The sequence below is a fragment of the Eptesicus fuscus genome, chromosome 17, assembly GCF_027574615.1.
Source record: "Eptesicus fuscus isolate TK198812 chromosome 17, DD_ASM_mEF_20220401, whole genome shotgun sequence".
Taxonomy (NCBI): Eukaryota; Metazoa; Chordata; class Mammalia; order Chiroptera; family Vespertilionidae; genus Eptesicus; species Eptesicus fuscus.
Genome location: NC_072489.1, coordinates 17,706,604 through 17,723,757, shown reverse-complemented (window position 1 = coordinate 17,723,757; position 17,154 = coordinate 17,706,604). Strand labels below are relative to the sequence as shown.

The following is a 17,154-nucleotide window of genomic DNA, read 5'->3' as shown; positions in this document are numbered from 1 at the left end:
TGGGAGAATTATTCTTTAATTTTCAGTTCTTTCAAAGTCCTTCTTGGGGTAAGAAAAGTCTTATTTTAACCAGAAATAACCAGATACCTGCAACAACTCTCAAAAGAGCTGTACAAAAGAAAAACGTAGCTTCTTCTTCCAAAAGTCATTAGAGCTTTTTTCCCTTTTTCTTTTTAAGGTACCCAGAACACATAATATTGCATCAAGCCAAAAGGACCAATTCTCTTCACGGAGGAGAATGGCAATTGGCTGTTACTCATTAAATTCTTACAGCCATGAGCAATGACTTGCATTCTCGTTTTGTTTCTCTTTGAATAGTAGGGTAAGTTGATTCTTTTCCAAGGCTGCTTCCCATCACCACATTCCTGACACTTGATCTATGTAGCTGCTAATATGCTGCACACATATTAACTGCAGTAGTTAACTGCAACTGAATTCAACCTTAACAACCTATGTGTATGTATGTGTATATATATATATTCCACTGGTTTTTTATTTTCCCCCCCAAGAGTTTCAGGAGCCATGGGTTCTCATGTTCTATTGGAGAAAGACGTGTCCATTTGTGGTAATTCCAAAAGGTGGGCTGCTATAACTACTTTACAAATACAGTTATTACCTCTTATGTATTTGGGGAGGCCATATGTCACCTTTATTCTCAAAGAAAAGTTAATCCCTTTGATTAAACACAGGTGAAAGATGGTATTTTCTGGAGTAAAATATTGGAAACTATACCAAAGGATGTTTTGTTATAACAACCTGTACTCAAAGGTACTCCTCCATACTCATAACTTGCCCCCATCCTTTTATATTGTAAATTGCTGGTTAATCATCTGTACCCCTTCAAAGACAGGAAGCTCCAAGAAGGCAGGGATTATATCATAATGGCTGTTTTATCTGCAGGGCACATAGTCTGGCAGATGGTACACAATAAGTATGTGACAGTATTAAAATCAGCTCAAAAGTCCAATTCTAAATTAGCCATAGTTTTAGACTAACTGGCACACCCATTGCCCCAACATTTATGGAACAAGTTGTGTGTGTGTGTATGTGTGTGTGTGTGTGTGTGTGTGTGTGTGTGTGTGTGTGTTTTATTAGCCCCAAATGCCCAAGGGCTTGTGTTTTATTTTTATTTATTTATTTGGTTAATCCTCACTCGAAGATATTTTTTCCCACTGACGTTTAGAGAGAGTGGAAGGGAGGGGAGAGACAGAGAGAGAAACATCAATGTGAGAGAGACATATGCATTGGTTGCCTTCCACACGCACCCGGCCCAGGCCAGGGATCAAGCCTGTGACCGAGGTATGTGCCCTTGACTCACCTGAACCCAGGACTCTTCAGTCCCCAGGTTGACACTCTAACTACTGAGCAAAACCAGCCAGGGCTATGGAACAAGTTTTAATCAGACATTATCACAGTTTAAGTAGATATGCCTACTTTCAAATATCTAATGAATTCTATCTAAACACTGAGTATCGCCCTAGCTGGTTTGGCTCAGTGGACAGAGCATTGGCCTGCGGATTGAAGGGTCCCGGGTTCAATTCCGGTCAGGGGCACATGCCTGGGTTGTGTGCTTGATCCCCAGTCGGGGGGCGAGCAGGAGGCAGCCGATCAATGATTCTCTCTCATCATTGATTTTTTTATCTCTCTCTCCCTCTCCCTTCCTCTCTAAAATCAATAAAATATATTAAATAAAAAATAGACACTAAGTATCTTTATGGGAGGCAGCAGAAACAATTTTAATTTGTGAGTTTTGAATTTTTGTTCTGATTAAAACTCCATTACTAACTAGCAATAACCTTTTGCAAATCACTTTAACCTGGTTGGATCTTGTGTCATTAGTGCGGAGCGGGATTAAAGAAATTATTTCCAATTACCCGAGTGGGCCCAGTTCTAAAATTCTGATTGGGCATGAACCAATATGGGTACTGCTGCTATAGAGATACTAGATATAGCAAGGCCTTGCCAACACTAGAGGGAGCTACACTCAAGTCATCCCTGAGCTGGTTAGGGAGATTTTAAGACAAAGCATCTTTAATTGGAAAACTGACTTAACAAAGTGACAGAAATTAAATATCAAGTGAGAAATACATAATGTTCATACAGCCATCCCCTCACCGCCCTCCCCCCCACACACACACACACTCTCTGCTGGCTCTCTGCTGGCACCTCCCTCTTACAGGCATCAAAGCACTTCATATCAACACATTGTCTGTGTTTCTATTCTAATTCCAAAAGAACCAAGTTGATTTGAATCATTCCTACAGATTTCTTTTCCCACTCAGTCTATTTTCTTTCTTAATCAAATTAACAACAGAAAAGCAAAGTAATTAACTATGGTACTGGAAAGTCCCCAAAGAAATGAGATAGAGAAAGATTCATATCACACTGAAGCTGTGGCCTGGGAAAATCAGTAGTTAATTGCAACTAAATTCATTAACAGCCTGTCACTCAAACCCAAAGGTACTGTGAAAACAATAAAAATATTCAAAAAGAGGAAAGATACAGTATAAGGAAAAGAAGGAATCAACGTAGCTCTGCAATGTGGGAGCTGGAATGTCTGCCTAAGTGAATTCTGTCATTGCCCCGTTGGGCTCTGTAGCTGCTGAAGAGTGATGTCATTAAGTAGAGGCAATTGACAAGAAAACTGTCAAGGGACAAAACGAGATAAGGGAATGAAGGACGGGGTAGGGAAGAAAAAAGAAAAGTATTTCCAAAGCTAAAGCTGATTATATGCATTTTCTCTCTCCCAGCTCCAAAGAAAACATTCATGGCCTTGCAAATGTATGACCTAAACCATTAAAGAACAAGTGAAATGCAGAATCAAAAACCTCTCCATTGGTATCAACTTATGTTTCTCTTTGCCCAGAAACGCAATGCATGTTAACCTGATAGAGAGGGCATAAACATTCTGTGGCCATTACAGAATGTGGTCTGTGGAAGAAAGATAAATGCAATCCTGAAGAGCCCCTTTTATTTAAATTTCATGGATTAATTTAACACGGAGAAAGCAAAGCCTCAACGGTCAGAACTAAACTACCTACTTTTTAGGACATGAGCTCTTCCTGAGTAAAAACAGATTATGAAACAACTTTGGAGAGTCACTTTGTGGGAGAAAAGAAAACTTACTAGAACAAGACAAACAATTCTATTTTCACTTAAAAAATGCAAACTCAGACCTCCAAAAATAAAAATAACAGAGTAAAACTCACCAGGTTAAAACCAACTTATTCCTATGGTTCCAAGTAGTTGGATTCTTGTTGCTTAAATCATCAATTTCTAGAGATACCACAGCCTTAACAGAGTCAAAAAGATTTCTCTTTTCTTTTAGGACATTGAAAAAAGTTTTTTAAAATAGCCCTTTCAGTCAATGAGCCTCATGGGAAGCATAAGAAAAATATACTTTACTGTTAAAAAGAGAATGACTTGTTTTCCTTGTTTATTTAGGACACATGTCAATGGATTTCTAATTCATTCTCTTTCATACTGACCTTTAAGATGTTTCTGCCATCAAATGATTCTCTTTCCTTGAAGATATATTTGCCATCTGCTGTGTGGATATTGTACCTGCCTTCAGCTGTAAATATTACAAAGAAAATGTCAGAAGAGAAGCTTGGACTATTTATGTTTGTTTTCTCTTGGGTTTCTGTAAGTACAACTAGCAAAATCTCCATGTACTAACTGGAAAGTGGCATAATATGAAGGGAAAACATCATGGTATTAGTCAAGAGACCCAATCTCTCGTCTTAGCTCTGTCATCAACACATTCAGTATACATTTATTCATTCAACATTGTTCAAGCAGTCATTGTACGTCAACTATGTAACTAGCTATAGTCTTAGTCAAGTATGTCTCCTCTCTGGGCATTCGTTCCTCACTTACAAAGTTACTGGTTAAGACTGGGTGATCTTCAAAGGCAGTCTAAAAACTCAAGATTCTATAAAAGCTGCATGTTTTTTTAAATATATAAAAATACACAAAAGTTCACACATTAACTAGTCAAAAATGCTGGCAACCATGCTTTGGGTTGATTTTGGGACACCTCCTAAATGAGGAAGACCCCTTTAGTTGCAATCAAAGGTATCCTAATAGACATTCTACACAGAAATGTAGCAAATCTATGACCTTAAGCCTCATCAAAACTGAGCTCTTTAACTCCTTGATTTAATTTAGCTTGCTTATCCCAAAAGATGTCCTTAAAGTATAGCAAGAAAAGGAATATCAAAAGAAAGGGATAACAGGAAGGAGAACATAAAACCTTATTCTATGTCCCTTTCAAGTAAAAATTCAACACGAAGAATACAGGGTATAGAAAAATCAAAGCATCCTCAAGAATTATTTAACTCTGAGGATATTGTCCAAAAATATCAACCCTTTCCTGTCCTGAAAAAATATTTGCATTTCCACTTTTGAGTATGGTCTTCTACTGTATATAGGTATGGGGACTACCAAGTCAGAATTGATAAAATATATTTTTTTTATATTTTGATAAAATATATATAAGTCCTTAAATCTTAGTCCTTAATAAAATAAAATAAAAACTAGATTTAAGGACTAAGATTTAAGTGCTAACTCCATGAACATAATATATTTTAGCTAGCCCACTGGAATTATACATGGGTAACTATGGAACCATTTCTCTAATTAGAAGTTTTCTCTTAATCAAAGCTCCCAATTCCATTGATATTTTGCAACTTAAAAATAAATCCCATTAAGAGAAGATGTAATTATCTATAAAAAACAGTAATCATATCTGAAGATTGAAATGTTTAATGACAGTTTCAAAATCTGTAAGTAGCATTAGCCTTTAGGGAAATGATAATAAAAACCACAATGAGATACCACTTCACACTCACAGAGTGGCAATAATAAAAAAGACATAATAAAGATGTAGAGAAATCAGATGCCAATTCTGATTAGAAATAGGTTCTTGGGAGCATTTCATAACCTAAAAAGTTGGTTCCATCCCTCTACTTTGGGGTCCCTTTATGTTGATTCAATCCTGTTTAGTATCTTACTTTCTACTTTCTGAGGTTCATTTCTCCAAACCCAAGCTCGCAGAGAAGTGGAAATGGAGATTACCTGGTATTCCCCTCTCGATTCCCAGGTAGAGTTTCTACAGCTCAGGAAAGAGGAGGTATAAATAAGGACCTTGAGTTTAAATGGAGTAAGTGACAAAATAAGAACTGCCTAGAAACATATCATCCAAATTAGCTGTCAATTCAGTATTTTTAAGTATATCTGCAAGTCATTTCTTAACACTTCTGAAGTAGTCCACAAGTGATTAAAATCAAAATAAAAGAATTACTGAGTTAAAAAACAACAACACTAAACATGGGATTTTGTGCTGGTATCTTTTACACAATAGGCCTTTGAAAAAGAAGCTGCATAGAACTTGAATTTGTGGCTGATCAGACAGATGCTGAATGTGTTAAAGAAGCTTTCACTTGGGAGGGGAAGTGGAAAGAAAAGAAGATCCTTTTTGAAATGTAGGGTTAAAACAAGGATTTTTATAAGAAGCCTCAGATTCCATGAGGGGGGAAAAAGTTATTACTCTAACAAAAGGTTCCTCAACCTTGGTGCTGTTGACATTTTGTGTCAGAAACCGATCATCCACACAGGACGTGAAAGGGGCTCCCACAATTTTGGACTGAATAAATCTTTGTTGTGGGGTCTATACTGTGTGTTGCAGAGGGTTACACAGGATTCCTGGCCTCTACCCACTAGATGTCAGCAGAAACCCACCCCTAGCCCCCTAACTGTAACAACCAAAAATGTCTGCAGACAATCCCGTATATCCTCTAGGGCAGCAGTCGCCAACCTTTCGGACCTCGCGGACTACCAGTGGTCCGCGGACCACCAGTTGGCGACCACTGCTCCAAAAGTTTCCTTAAACCAACAGTCGCCAACCTTTCGGACCTCACAGACCACCAGTGGTCCGCGGACCACCGGTTGGCGACCGCTGCTCTAGGGGACAAAACTGCCCCTAGTTGAGAACCACTGGTCTAACATTTCCTTTCACCAGTTAATCTTCCTTTCTTCTTCTTCTTTCAAAATAAGCCGGCAAGTATTGCATGGGACATACTTATACTGAAGTAATTACTCATTGTTTACCTAAAATTTACCTGGGCATCCTGTATTTCTATATGCTAAATCTGACAACCCTGTGTATGACAGAAATAAAAGATTAGGGATGCCACAATCTCATGCTAGACATGTCCCTGCACACTTCCACTGTGCTCATTTAAACACGCTAACAGATCAAAACAAGAAGATATATCAGAAATTATTTGATAGGCCCATTCTATTTAAACTCCAGAGATTATATCATTCGGCCTTACTAATGACAAACTGTGCTACAGTTCTGTGGACTTACCATTGGGGTCTTTCCTTAATAGAGTATTCATGACGGTAGCATGGAGTTTCACACTAGTCCACTCTTTCACTATTAGTCCAGATGCCTGAAAACGTTCTAGGACTCGATCAACTAATTCCTGCAGCCTGGTGAAATGGAAGGGAGAAGTACAAAAATCTTAGTAAACCCGTGAGCCCCTGATTACTAATTCAACATTTATGAAGCACCTGCTCTGGGTCAATCACTGTACAAGGCCCTGCATAAGAAGAGGAAGAATAAAAGGCCGCAGTCCCTACCATCACGAAGCTCACGGCCTTATAAAGAAGTCAGACGTGAAAACAAATAACTACAAAACATGATGGTGAGTGTTCAGGGAGAGATCAACTGTACATGGAGAGGACGAGGTTTAAACATGGTCTTGAAGAAACATGGAAGTTTATTATTTTGAGAATAGATCTCAAGAACCCAGGCTCAACAGAATTGCCTAAAAGAAAAGGCTTTATTGACTTATCCATTCACAGAACCAAAAACTAGTGTGGCTGATGTGTTTCTGCCAGGATCAAGTGAGGTCTGGTACAAGTCTAAGATATTTGCTCACTGGGAAGGAGTATGCATGCGATTATCCCAGTAGCACTGGACACTATACCACTGTTTCAATGAGGTAAAGTACAGAACCAATAAAGATCCTATATAATAAAAGCCTAATATGCTAAGTGTGGAGAGTGGCTACAGCGTTTGGACAGGTTCAAGCCCCGGACTAATGAGTGGGCACAGATCCTCTCGTGGCAAAGCCACATGCAAGTCCCAGCACAATTATAACCAAAGGCTATAGTTGTAAGCTTGACCTTATGGTCCGAACCTGTGGTCCCAGGAGGCTGAGTGATGTGGGCTTGATAGAGTGCATGTAACTGAGTAAGATTCGAAACCCACAAGAACATTGTAAACATCTTGACCACACCCTTACTTTGCTTCGTGGAATCTGGCTATAAAATAAAGATGCAGCTTGCAGGCCATGGCATATCTCTCTAATCAGAGGGCAGCATCCCACCTAGCCCCAGCTTTTTTCTCTTGTCTGTTGTTTCACCCTCAGGTTCATCCATGGCCGTGCTGGCACAGCACACTAAGTGTCCGGTTGGCTGTTCAACCAATCAAAGTATAATATGTGAATGATTTGTTAAGGCCGCTCAACCACTTGCTATAATGTGCACTGACCACCAAGGGGCAGACAGTTGACTGGTCAACCAGTTGCTATAATGTGCACTGACCACCAGGGAGCAGACGCTCCAACAGGTAGGTTAGCTTGCTGCTGGGGTCCAGCAGATTGGGACTGAGTTAGACGGGCTGGACACGTCCTGGAGCCCTCCTGTGAGCCCTACTTGGCTGGCCAACCCCCCGTGTCCCTCCCCGGCCCTGATCATGTACTGGTGGGGTCCCTCAGCCTGACCGGCACCCTCTTGCAATCCAGGACCCCTCAGGGGGATGTTGGAGAGCTGGTTTTGGCCCAATCCCACAGGCCAGGCCAAGGGACCCCACCGGCGCACGAATTCATGCTCCAGGCCTCTAGTCCTATATAATAAAAGCCTAATATGCAAATTGTCCCCTAGGGTGGTCTTTCAACCGGGAGTTCGACCGAGAGTTCAACTGCTCGCTCTGACGTGCGCTGACCACCAGGGGGTGGCGCGGACCATGGTGGGCATTGGCAACACAGTGCTGGTAGCAGGTGACAGTGGAGGCATTGCTGGGCCCGGTAGGCCCCAACAAGAGCGGGGGGCCGCGGCAGGATCGCCCCACAGATGATGACCACCGGCAGTGGCAGTGGGCCCGACCCCGACCAATCGCCACTCAGGCAGGATGGTGGAGCAGGTGAGGGGGCAGCGCCAGGCCAAGGCGGGGTGCCAGGCAGGGCTGTGAGGCTGGGGGCACAAGCTGGGGCCCGATTTCCGCAGGCCACCCCAAGGGACCCCACCCATGCACAAATTTGTGTACCGGGCCTCTAGTAACTACATAAAAGAATATCTGCAGCTGCAATTGCACGACTGATTCCCCTTATGGACTCATGTCAGGTGGCTCTAAGGACTACAGGTTCTGCAGTGGATGAGCTCTACCTTAATGATGGCCACTCATTCTAGTACCTCCACCAGAAGCAATTTCTGCATTGGAAGTCTTCATTCTGTTCAGGTGTTTTGCTCAATAGCTTGGAGAATGCCCTTAACACTTCTTGCAAGGCCAGTCTAGTGATGATGAATTTCTTCAGCTTTTTTGTCTGAAAACTCTTTATCTCTCCTTTAAATCTGAAGAACAACTTTGCCAGTAGTTCCAACAAGAGGGGTCATTATCCCAGCAAGTATGTGGTGGAGAGGATCTTGGTCCTAGGCCTCAGAATCAGCCATCGTCTGTGACCACCCACTCACCTGATGATAAAATTTAGCCTGTGGCTTTTACATGTCATGCCAAAACATCCACCCAGAGCCCAAATAAGCTCTCACTGAACGCTGGCCCTGACTGGGAGGTCACATCAAAAGACAGAGCATGCCCTAGCCGGTTTGGCTCAGTGGATAGAGCGTCAGCCTGCAGACTGAAGGGTCCCAGGTTCAATTCTGGTCAAGGGCACATGCCCGGGTTGCAGGCTAGGTCCCCAGTGGGGGGGATGAGCAGGAGGCAGCCGGTCAGTGGTTCTCTCTAATCACTGATGTTTCTGTCTCTCTCTCCCTCTCCCTTCCTCTCTGAAATCAATAAAAATATATTTTAAAAAAAAAAAAAGATTGAGCAGTGCACCTGGGGACAGAGTGAGGGGAGGAGCCTGCACCTTTCAACCTTCCCCTGGCCTTATTTGAGATTTGTGCTGCATACTCATTGACTTTCCTGGCTCAAAAAAATCTTTTATTAGTCACTAATGTGATAATAAACAATACATTTCATATTTTTTAGATTTTACATTTTTAGATGTACTAGTATCAAACATCACCTCTTTTACTGGACTCAAGTAGCCTTGAGACATGTATAGAGTTCATGAATCTTCCGTTGCTTCTTGGGCGTGGCCCTGTGGTAAGCAGTGAGCTGCTTCTCCTTCAGCATGGCTGGATGGGTGTTTTATGTGAGATGTGGGTCTGGTCCACTCTGTGTGGCCCATTTGTGGAAGCTTGCCTCCAGCAATTGTTCTTGCTGCAGCAGTTGAATTGCTGAAGACCTATCTCCAAGTGAACAACAGCCTCTGGTACCCCCATCCAGCCATCGTTCACTCACTTAGATGTGAGCAAAACCACTCTTTTCTGCTTGTCCTGCATACGCTGCAGCAAAAGGGAGTCATTCTCCCCTAGATATTGACTTAGGAGCCCAAACGATTCTTTTCCCCTTTTGATTTTCAGGTCCCAAAGTTCCAAATTAATCTTTTTTTTTTTTTAATTGATTTTTTACAGAGAGGAAGAGAGAGGGATAGAGAGTTAGAAACATCGATGAGAGAGAAACATCGATCAGCTGCCTCTTGCACACTCCCTACTGGGGATGTGCCCGCAACTAAGGTACATGCCCTTGACCGGAATCGAATCTGGGACCCTTCAGTCCGCAAGCCGAGGCTCTATCCACTGAGCCAAACCGGTTTCGGCCCAAATTAATCTTAAAAGTCTAATTTCTTTATCTTAATTGTTTTTATGAACTACTGCCTGCTAACCAAAGAATATTTATAACATGAGTAAGCCATGATTAATAATAATAAAATAAATATTATTGTCCCCTCCACCAAATTTCAGAAATAGAACACAGGACTGGGAGTAAGGCACAAAATTTAAGAGGATGTCTAAAAATGCAATAACCAAGATTAATCATGTTTTAATGAAATATATTTAAAAATCAAAATTAATGGCCAAAACCGGTTTGGCTCAGTGGACAGAGCATCGGCCTGCGGACTCAAGGGTCCCAGGTTCGATTCCGGTTAAGGGCATGTACCTTGGTTGCGGGCACGTCCCCAGTAGGGGGTGTGCAGGAGGCAGCTGATCGATGTTTCTCTCTCATCGATGTTTCTAACTCTCTGTCCCTCTCTCTTCCTCTCCTGTAAAAAATCAATAAAATATATTAAAAATCAAAATTAATGTAAAAAAAATCTACAATCAACAGAATATCAAAATTGTGAATGAAGATGGGGTCAGTATTACTGAGTTCCTTTGCCTCGGACTCCAGCACAGCTAGGCATGGGACAGAACCTTACAGCAATACACCAGTTCCTCAGGGTGCTCCCCGTGCTGGAGGTTCCAGCGACGCCTGCTGCCTGCCCCGCATCTCCTGGCACAGCCTCGGGACCCAGCACTCTTCAATACGCGCATCTTCTTATCTGGCTTTCTCCGCTTAGCAACTTGACAACTGCCACCTCTGGGCCTTCTGTTCCCTGGGCCACAAAGCCACCCTTCCCTCCCTCTACCTGTGCAAACCATACCCTCCTTCCAGGTCCCAATTCAAATCCTACTTTCCCACGAAGCCTTCATAACTACCCTAACATCCCATGCCCGGGTATCCATGAGCAGTGATTCTAATCCTCCTCTGAAATGCTGCCCCCGCTTATAAGGTATGCTGTACTTAGTATTCTCAGGAATGGTCCCTTAATGTTTCAAGTTTGTCTCTCTTGTTCTCCTACTAGGTTATACTAGTATGCTTCTTCATAGCATGAATTATAAAAGGCACTGAATATACAATGCTGAAAAGACATATCCTCTGCCCAAAAAATCTATTTGGGAAAAGAAGCGGGAAAGACAGCAAGAAGGAAAATAGCATTTGGACACAAAAAGATGAGTAACCTGAGAGAAATTTTAGACATAAGAAAAAATACTAATGAAGACACATACAATCACCAATAAGCAGTGCAGCTGGCTGGGGCTTGGGGCAAGTATAAGATAGTAGAAGATCAAGTTGAACTATTAAGGTGGTTTCATACAGAAGGTCTTGAATACTAGACTGGGGAATATGAATGATTTCAAAAGATGATGTGAAATGATGGGAGATTTTTAAGCAAGTAAGTCCTATGGTATATAGGCTATAGCTTAGGAGGACTAATGTAGCAGTATTTCATAGGATCTAAACACACTGACATAAAAGTAACGTCTAGGTAATATTTCATACGAATGAACTGTAGAACAATATGCATAATGTGATCCCACTTGTGTAAAATAATATGCATAGACAAGGACTCTCAGCAGTGTCTGCTCTGCTTATAACCTATCGGGGAAGAAAACGGGGAGAGTCAGGGTAGGGGAAAGAGAGCCATTTAATTTTCACTTTACCCATCTGTAAAGCTTTTTTTTGAGAGAGAGAGAGAGAAACATGGATTTGTTGTTCCACTTATTTATGCATTCATTGGTTGATTCTTGTTTGTGCCCTGACCGGGGATCAAACCCACAACCTTGGCGTATCGGGACAATGCTCTGACCAACTGAGCTACCCAGCCAGTGTTGCAAGGCTTTATTTTTACAAGAGAAAACAATGCTAAGAGAAGTCTGGCTGTGAAAGGAAGATAGTACAAACTGGAAGGCAAACTGGAAGACAGTACAGTGATGCTGGGCTGCACAGCTGTGGGATTTAACTCTAATTACATACATACATACATACACCTCTCTCGTCTTCTTTTCACCAAACTTCTTTTCACCAAAAAGTAGTCTGTCTCCAATTATTTTTAATCGCTTTTAATCTGCACCATTATAAGTACAGGCTTTACGGTGAGACAGAGCTAGGTCAAACCATAATTCTATTACTTACAAACACATACTAATTACTACTGACCTTGACCTGACCAAGTATACTGAGTATACCTAAACAAGTATAACACGCCTATTATAACAACGCTTTTTTATGTTAAATTTACTTTTAATGCAAATTGTTTACTTTTAAAAAAATTCCTCACCCAAGGGCATTTTTTCCATTGATTCTTAGAGAGCGTGAAAGGGAAGTGGGGGATGAGAGAGAGAGAGAGAGAGAGAGAGAGAGAAACATCGATGTGAGAGACACACATCGATTGATTGCCTCCTGCATGTACCACGACTGGGGCAGGGGATCGAACCCACAACCCAGATACGTGCTCTTGACAGGGAATCAAACCTGGGATCCTTCCGTGCATGGGTCGATGCTCTAACCACTGAAAAACACTAGCCTGGGCTACTTTTATTTTTTTTTAATCCTCACCCAAGGATATGTTTTTTATTGATTCTAGACTGAGAGGAAGGGAAAGGGAGAGAGAGAAACATCGATGTAAGAGAGAAACATTGATCTGTTGCCTCCTGCACATGCCCCAATTGGGGATGGAACCCATAATCCGGGTATGTGTCCTGACTGAAATCAAACCCACGACCCTTCAATGACACTCTAACCAACTTAGCCACACTGGCCAGGGCAACAAAAATGTTTTTTAAATATCAGATAAGCGAAAAGAAAAAATTAATATCCAGAAATAACCACTGATAAAATTTTTATATATTCAGATTAACTGATTTATTTCTCTCCCCACTTTTTAAGTGGGAAAAAATTAATGTATATTTACAAATTGTTTTGTAACCTGTTTTCATCACATAAATACTTTATAATGAACATTTTCCATTTCCTCCCCTAATATGATTTTGATGAATATTTAGATTGTTTCTGTTATTTACTGTTATACATAATACTGTAATAAATATCTCCAAATATATTTTTTTTAAATATTTTTTATTGATTTTGGAGAGGAAGAGAGAGGGAGAGAGAGATAGAAACATCAATGATGAGAATCATTGATCGGCTGTCTCCTGCACACCCCCTACTGGGGATCGAGCCCACAACCCGGGCATGTGCCCTTGACTGGAATCGAACCCGGGACCCTTCAGTGCACAGGCCAATGCTCTTCCACTAAGCCAAACCAGCTAAGGCAATATCTCCACATATAGATATCTGTCCTCGTATCTGATTAATTCCATTGGAAAAATTTCTATAGGGTGAATTAGCAAGTCCAAGAAGTATTAAGTAAAACTCTTGAAATAAAGTGCCAACTTGCTTCCTGGAAAGTTTGTACTAACTTATACTCTTACCACCAGTGACCTTCGCATGTCACTTATCAAACACCTATTTAGTTCTCTTCTACTTTTAAAATCTGTGTTTTCTTTTAATAGCTTACTTCTTAAATAGATTTAAGGTCCTTAAGGTAAGGGTCATTTTACCCATTTATATCCCTCATTTTGTCTAAAATTGGAGTGCCTAGTACTTTGTTAGTACTAAACTGTTTATTTTGGGATATTTATCTTTTGTCTAACTACTTGTTAGCCCTTTTACTGATCTCTTATCAATTTTAGAGCTTTTCTTAGTAGACTGTTATAGGATCTACAAATGACAATTTTTGTCTTCTTCTTAATTGTCTTTGTTTTATAGCTTAAGTATAATTAGCCTCAAGTTTCAGAACAATGTATTTAAGATTAATGGTTATTATAGGCAACCATGTTTTATTTCTGATTATAATGGAAATAAACTTAGTAAAAATTATCATTCAATGGGATTGTTCATTTTTGCTTTGAAATAGATATTTATCATATTAGGTAATACCTTTCTATTTCTATTTTCTGAAATATTTTAATGAAAAAAATAGGTTGAATTTCATCAAAAGCTTTTTAGGCATGAATTTAGATATTATTTTTAAGTTTTATCTATTAAGTAGGATACTATTAGATGTCCTGGTCTTAATTTAACTTTGCACTTTTGAGATATACCAGCCTAGTCATAAAGCATATACTCATCTGACTCCTACACTCCACTTTCAGAAAATTGCCAAATTAAGCAGATTTTACTTTTCTTACATTGATGTGTCAATTCTAATTGTTACTATTCTAGTTCAGGTCTTTGCTTCTCACCTGAATTACTGTAATGGCTTTTAAATATTTCCCCATCCTGTTCCTGGATCTTCACTTCAATTACATATCTATATTAATAAAAGCCTAGGTGGCCCTCGAGCCCCCGTGTCATCACAAGATGGCCGCCCCACATCATCACAAGATGGCCACCATAAGATGGCCGCCCCCACGTCGTCACAAGATGGCCACCACAAGATGGCCAGTAGGGGAGGGCAGCTGTGGGCAATAAGGCCAGCAGGGGAGGGCAGTTGGGGGCGAACAGGCCAGCAGGGGAGGGCAGTTAGGGGTGACCAGGCCGGCAGGGGGAGGGCAGTTGGGAGGGACCAGGCCTGCAAGGGAGGGCAGTTGGGGGTGATCAAGCCTGCAGGAGAGGGCAGTTAGAAGTGACCAGGCCGGAAGAGGAGGGAAGTTGGGGCAACCAGGCCTGCAGGGAAGGGCAGTTGAGGGGGACCCAGGCCTGCAGGGAGAGCAGTTGGAGGGGACCAGGCCTGCAGGGAGAGCAGTTGGAGGGGACCAGGCCTGCAGGGGAGGGCAGTTAGGGGCAAACAGGCTGGTAGGGGAGCAGTTAGGCATCAATCAGGCTGTCAGGGGAGTGGTTAGGGGGTGATCAGGCTGGCAGGCAGAAGCAGTTAGGGGCAAGCAGGAAGGCAGGAAGGCGAGCAGTTGGGAGCCAGCAGTCCTGGATTGTGAGAGGGATGACCGACTCCCCTACCAGGATCGGGCCTAAACAGGCAGTCGGACATCCCTTGAGGGGTCCCAGATTAGAGAGGGTGCAGGCTGGGCTGAGGTACACCCCCCTCCCCGTGCATGAATTTCGTGCACCGGGCCTCTAGTTTATTTATAATTTTCTGCAAAAAGGTCTTGCACAAACTTTGTTATATTTATTCCTAAGTACCTTATGGTCTTTGTTGCTACTGTAAATGGATGGTGTCTTTTTAAATGGTGTTTTGTGTTTGTTACTGGTGTATAGAAAAGCAATTGATTTTATTATACTAATTTTATAGCCAATCACTGCTAAATTTTACTAATAACTTGATAATTGTAGATAACTTTGTTTTATTTCTGGTGAGAAAATGTGATTTGTAAGATACCAACTCATTGAAATTTATTAAGTCTTACTTTATGATCTATTATGTAATCAATTTGCTTCAACTGTTTCATGAGCCTGAAAAGAACATGAATTCTTTAATGCTGAGTATATAATTCCAGAGATGACTATTACATTAAATTTTTTAACTGTTAAAATCTTCTGTATCTTTACTGATTTTATAGCTGCTTGACCTTCCAATAGTTGCAATCTCCTCCTATAAAGCTGGGTTTCTCACTTTCTTCCCAATAAAATATTAATTATACAAATTTGGTTTAATCTATTTTGAGGCTGTTCTGTTTGCTCATACAAGTTTAGAATTATTACATCTTCCTGGTAAATTGAACCTTTTATCATTATGTAACAGTCCTCTCTATTGCTAATAATATATTTTTCTTTAAGCCTATCATGTTGGATATTCATTCTGTTACTTCCTTTTGGTATTTGCCTATATATCTTTTTCCTTTCTATTATTTCAACTGTTGGGGAGAAAAAAAAACTTTCCTCTAACCTTCAAGGTTTTTTTCTGCTGGTCTTATAACTAAATCTACATGAGACTTATTAATAAGAGAAAATAATCAAATTGAATTACATAAGTATGTATGGGAACCCCACACACATGAGTGTCAGAAACCCCCCATATATAAGAGGTTCAAAGACAGAAAGGGAAAATAAGGTATTACATGACATTCTTAACTAAGGATGAGGTAAGTCACCTTGGGACTTCAGAGGAGAGGAAGGTCGTTCTAGGACAATAAGAGCAGATGTTCAGTAATTAGAAGTTTGCCCTGTCATATAGATAGGTCATAAAAAGTTACTTTTGATGATAACTCTTACTATGGGCAAGGCCCCTAATATAAATTCTTTTAGAAAAAGGTAAGAGTTTCTCATGAGCCTGCAGAGTCTCAATTGACTTCAGCTCAAAATAATTCACATGCCAAAGCAGCACATTTTGGAGAGGCCTGTTTGGAATTTCACAACTTCATGCTGTGGATGTGTCTCTAGTAAAGAGCATATAACTGGGTTTTGTTTATATCTAATCTTATAATACCTTTCTTAAATGGTGAGTTTATTTCATTGACATATAAGTATTATATGTGTGGACTTTTACTACCACCATACTTTTTAATTTCCACTCATTCCACTTCTTTTCTATACTACTTACCCTTATTTGGGTTGAATTTGTATTTGTTCCTTTTTCTATTTCTTTGAAATTTACTCCCACTATTTTCAGACTTACTTTTGAAATTTTATTATGCACATTCAGCTTAACAAAGTTAAAATAATATCTTAACAACCCTTTCCCAAATAATAAAAAAATCTCTAAAATACTTCAGCTCCAGAATTCCCCTTAGTCCTGACTTGCATGCTATTAGCTGACATTTATGTTGGTGAACAATGTTAATTCTATCTTCTTTTTAAAACTTCTTTTTAAAATATAAACAATGTTTCCCATTTTATGTACTCAACATTCCTTTCTGCACCTCCTACTATCCTTCTTGCACCCCAAACTTTGATTCATTTTCTTTTTCCTGAAATATATCCTTTAGAAGTTCCTTTACTGCAGATACCTCTGAGTTTTTGTTCATCTATAGAAGTCTTTATTTCACCTTTGTTTTTAAAAAAAAATTTTCCTGAATACACAATTCCAGGTTGACCATTATTTTCTCTAGAAAATATTCTGTTGTTGATCCTGAGAAGTCCACTGTTCTTATAATTGTCGATCTTAAAATAGGTGATTTAGGATTTTTTCCTTTGTCTTTAGTGTTCTGCAATTCCATTATGATTTATCCTGATATAGATTTCTTTTTATTTATTCTACTTGTATTTAATCTTTTCTTTTCTTTTCTTTTTCTTTTTTTCAT

At 40.3% G+C, this 17,154-nt stretch overlaps 1 protein-coding gene across 4 annotated transcripts in view; it reads right to left on the bottom strand.

Annotated features, from left to right (window-relative positions):
- ASCC1 (activating signal cointegrator 1 complex subunit 1) overlaps nt 1–17,154 on the bottom strand; it is a 104,473-nt gene that overhangs the window by 35,444 nt on the left and 51,875 nt on the right. For all 4 annotated transcript variants that reach the window (XM_008145406.3, XM_054729224.1, XM_054729225.1 and 1 more), the window contains exons 8-9: nt 6,374–6,498; nt 3,489–3,574 (exon numbers count right to left, since the gene is read on the bottom strand). In XM_008145406.3, coding sequence (XP_008143628.2) covers nt 3,489–3,574; nt 6,374–6,498 — 211 coding nt within the window. The remainder of the gene's footprint in view (nt 1–3,488; nt 3,575–6,373; nt 6,499–17,154) is intronic.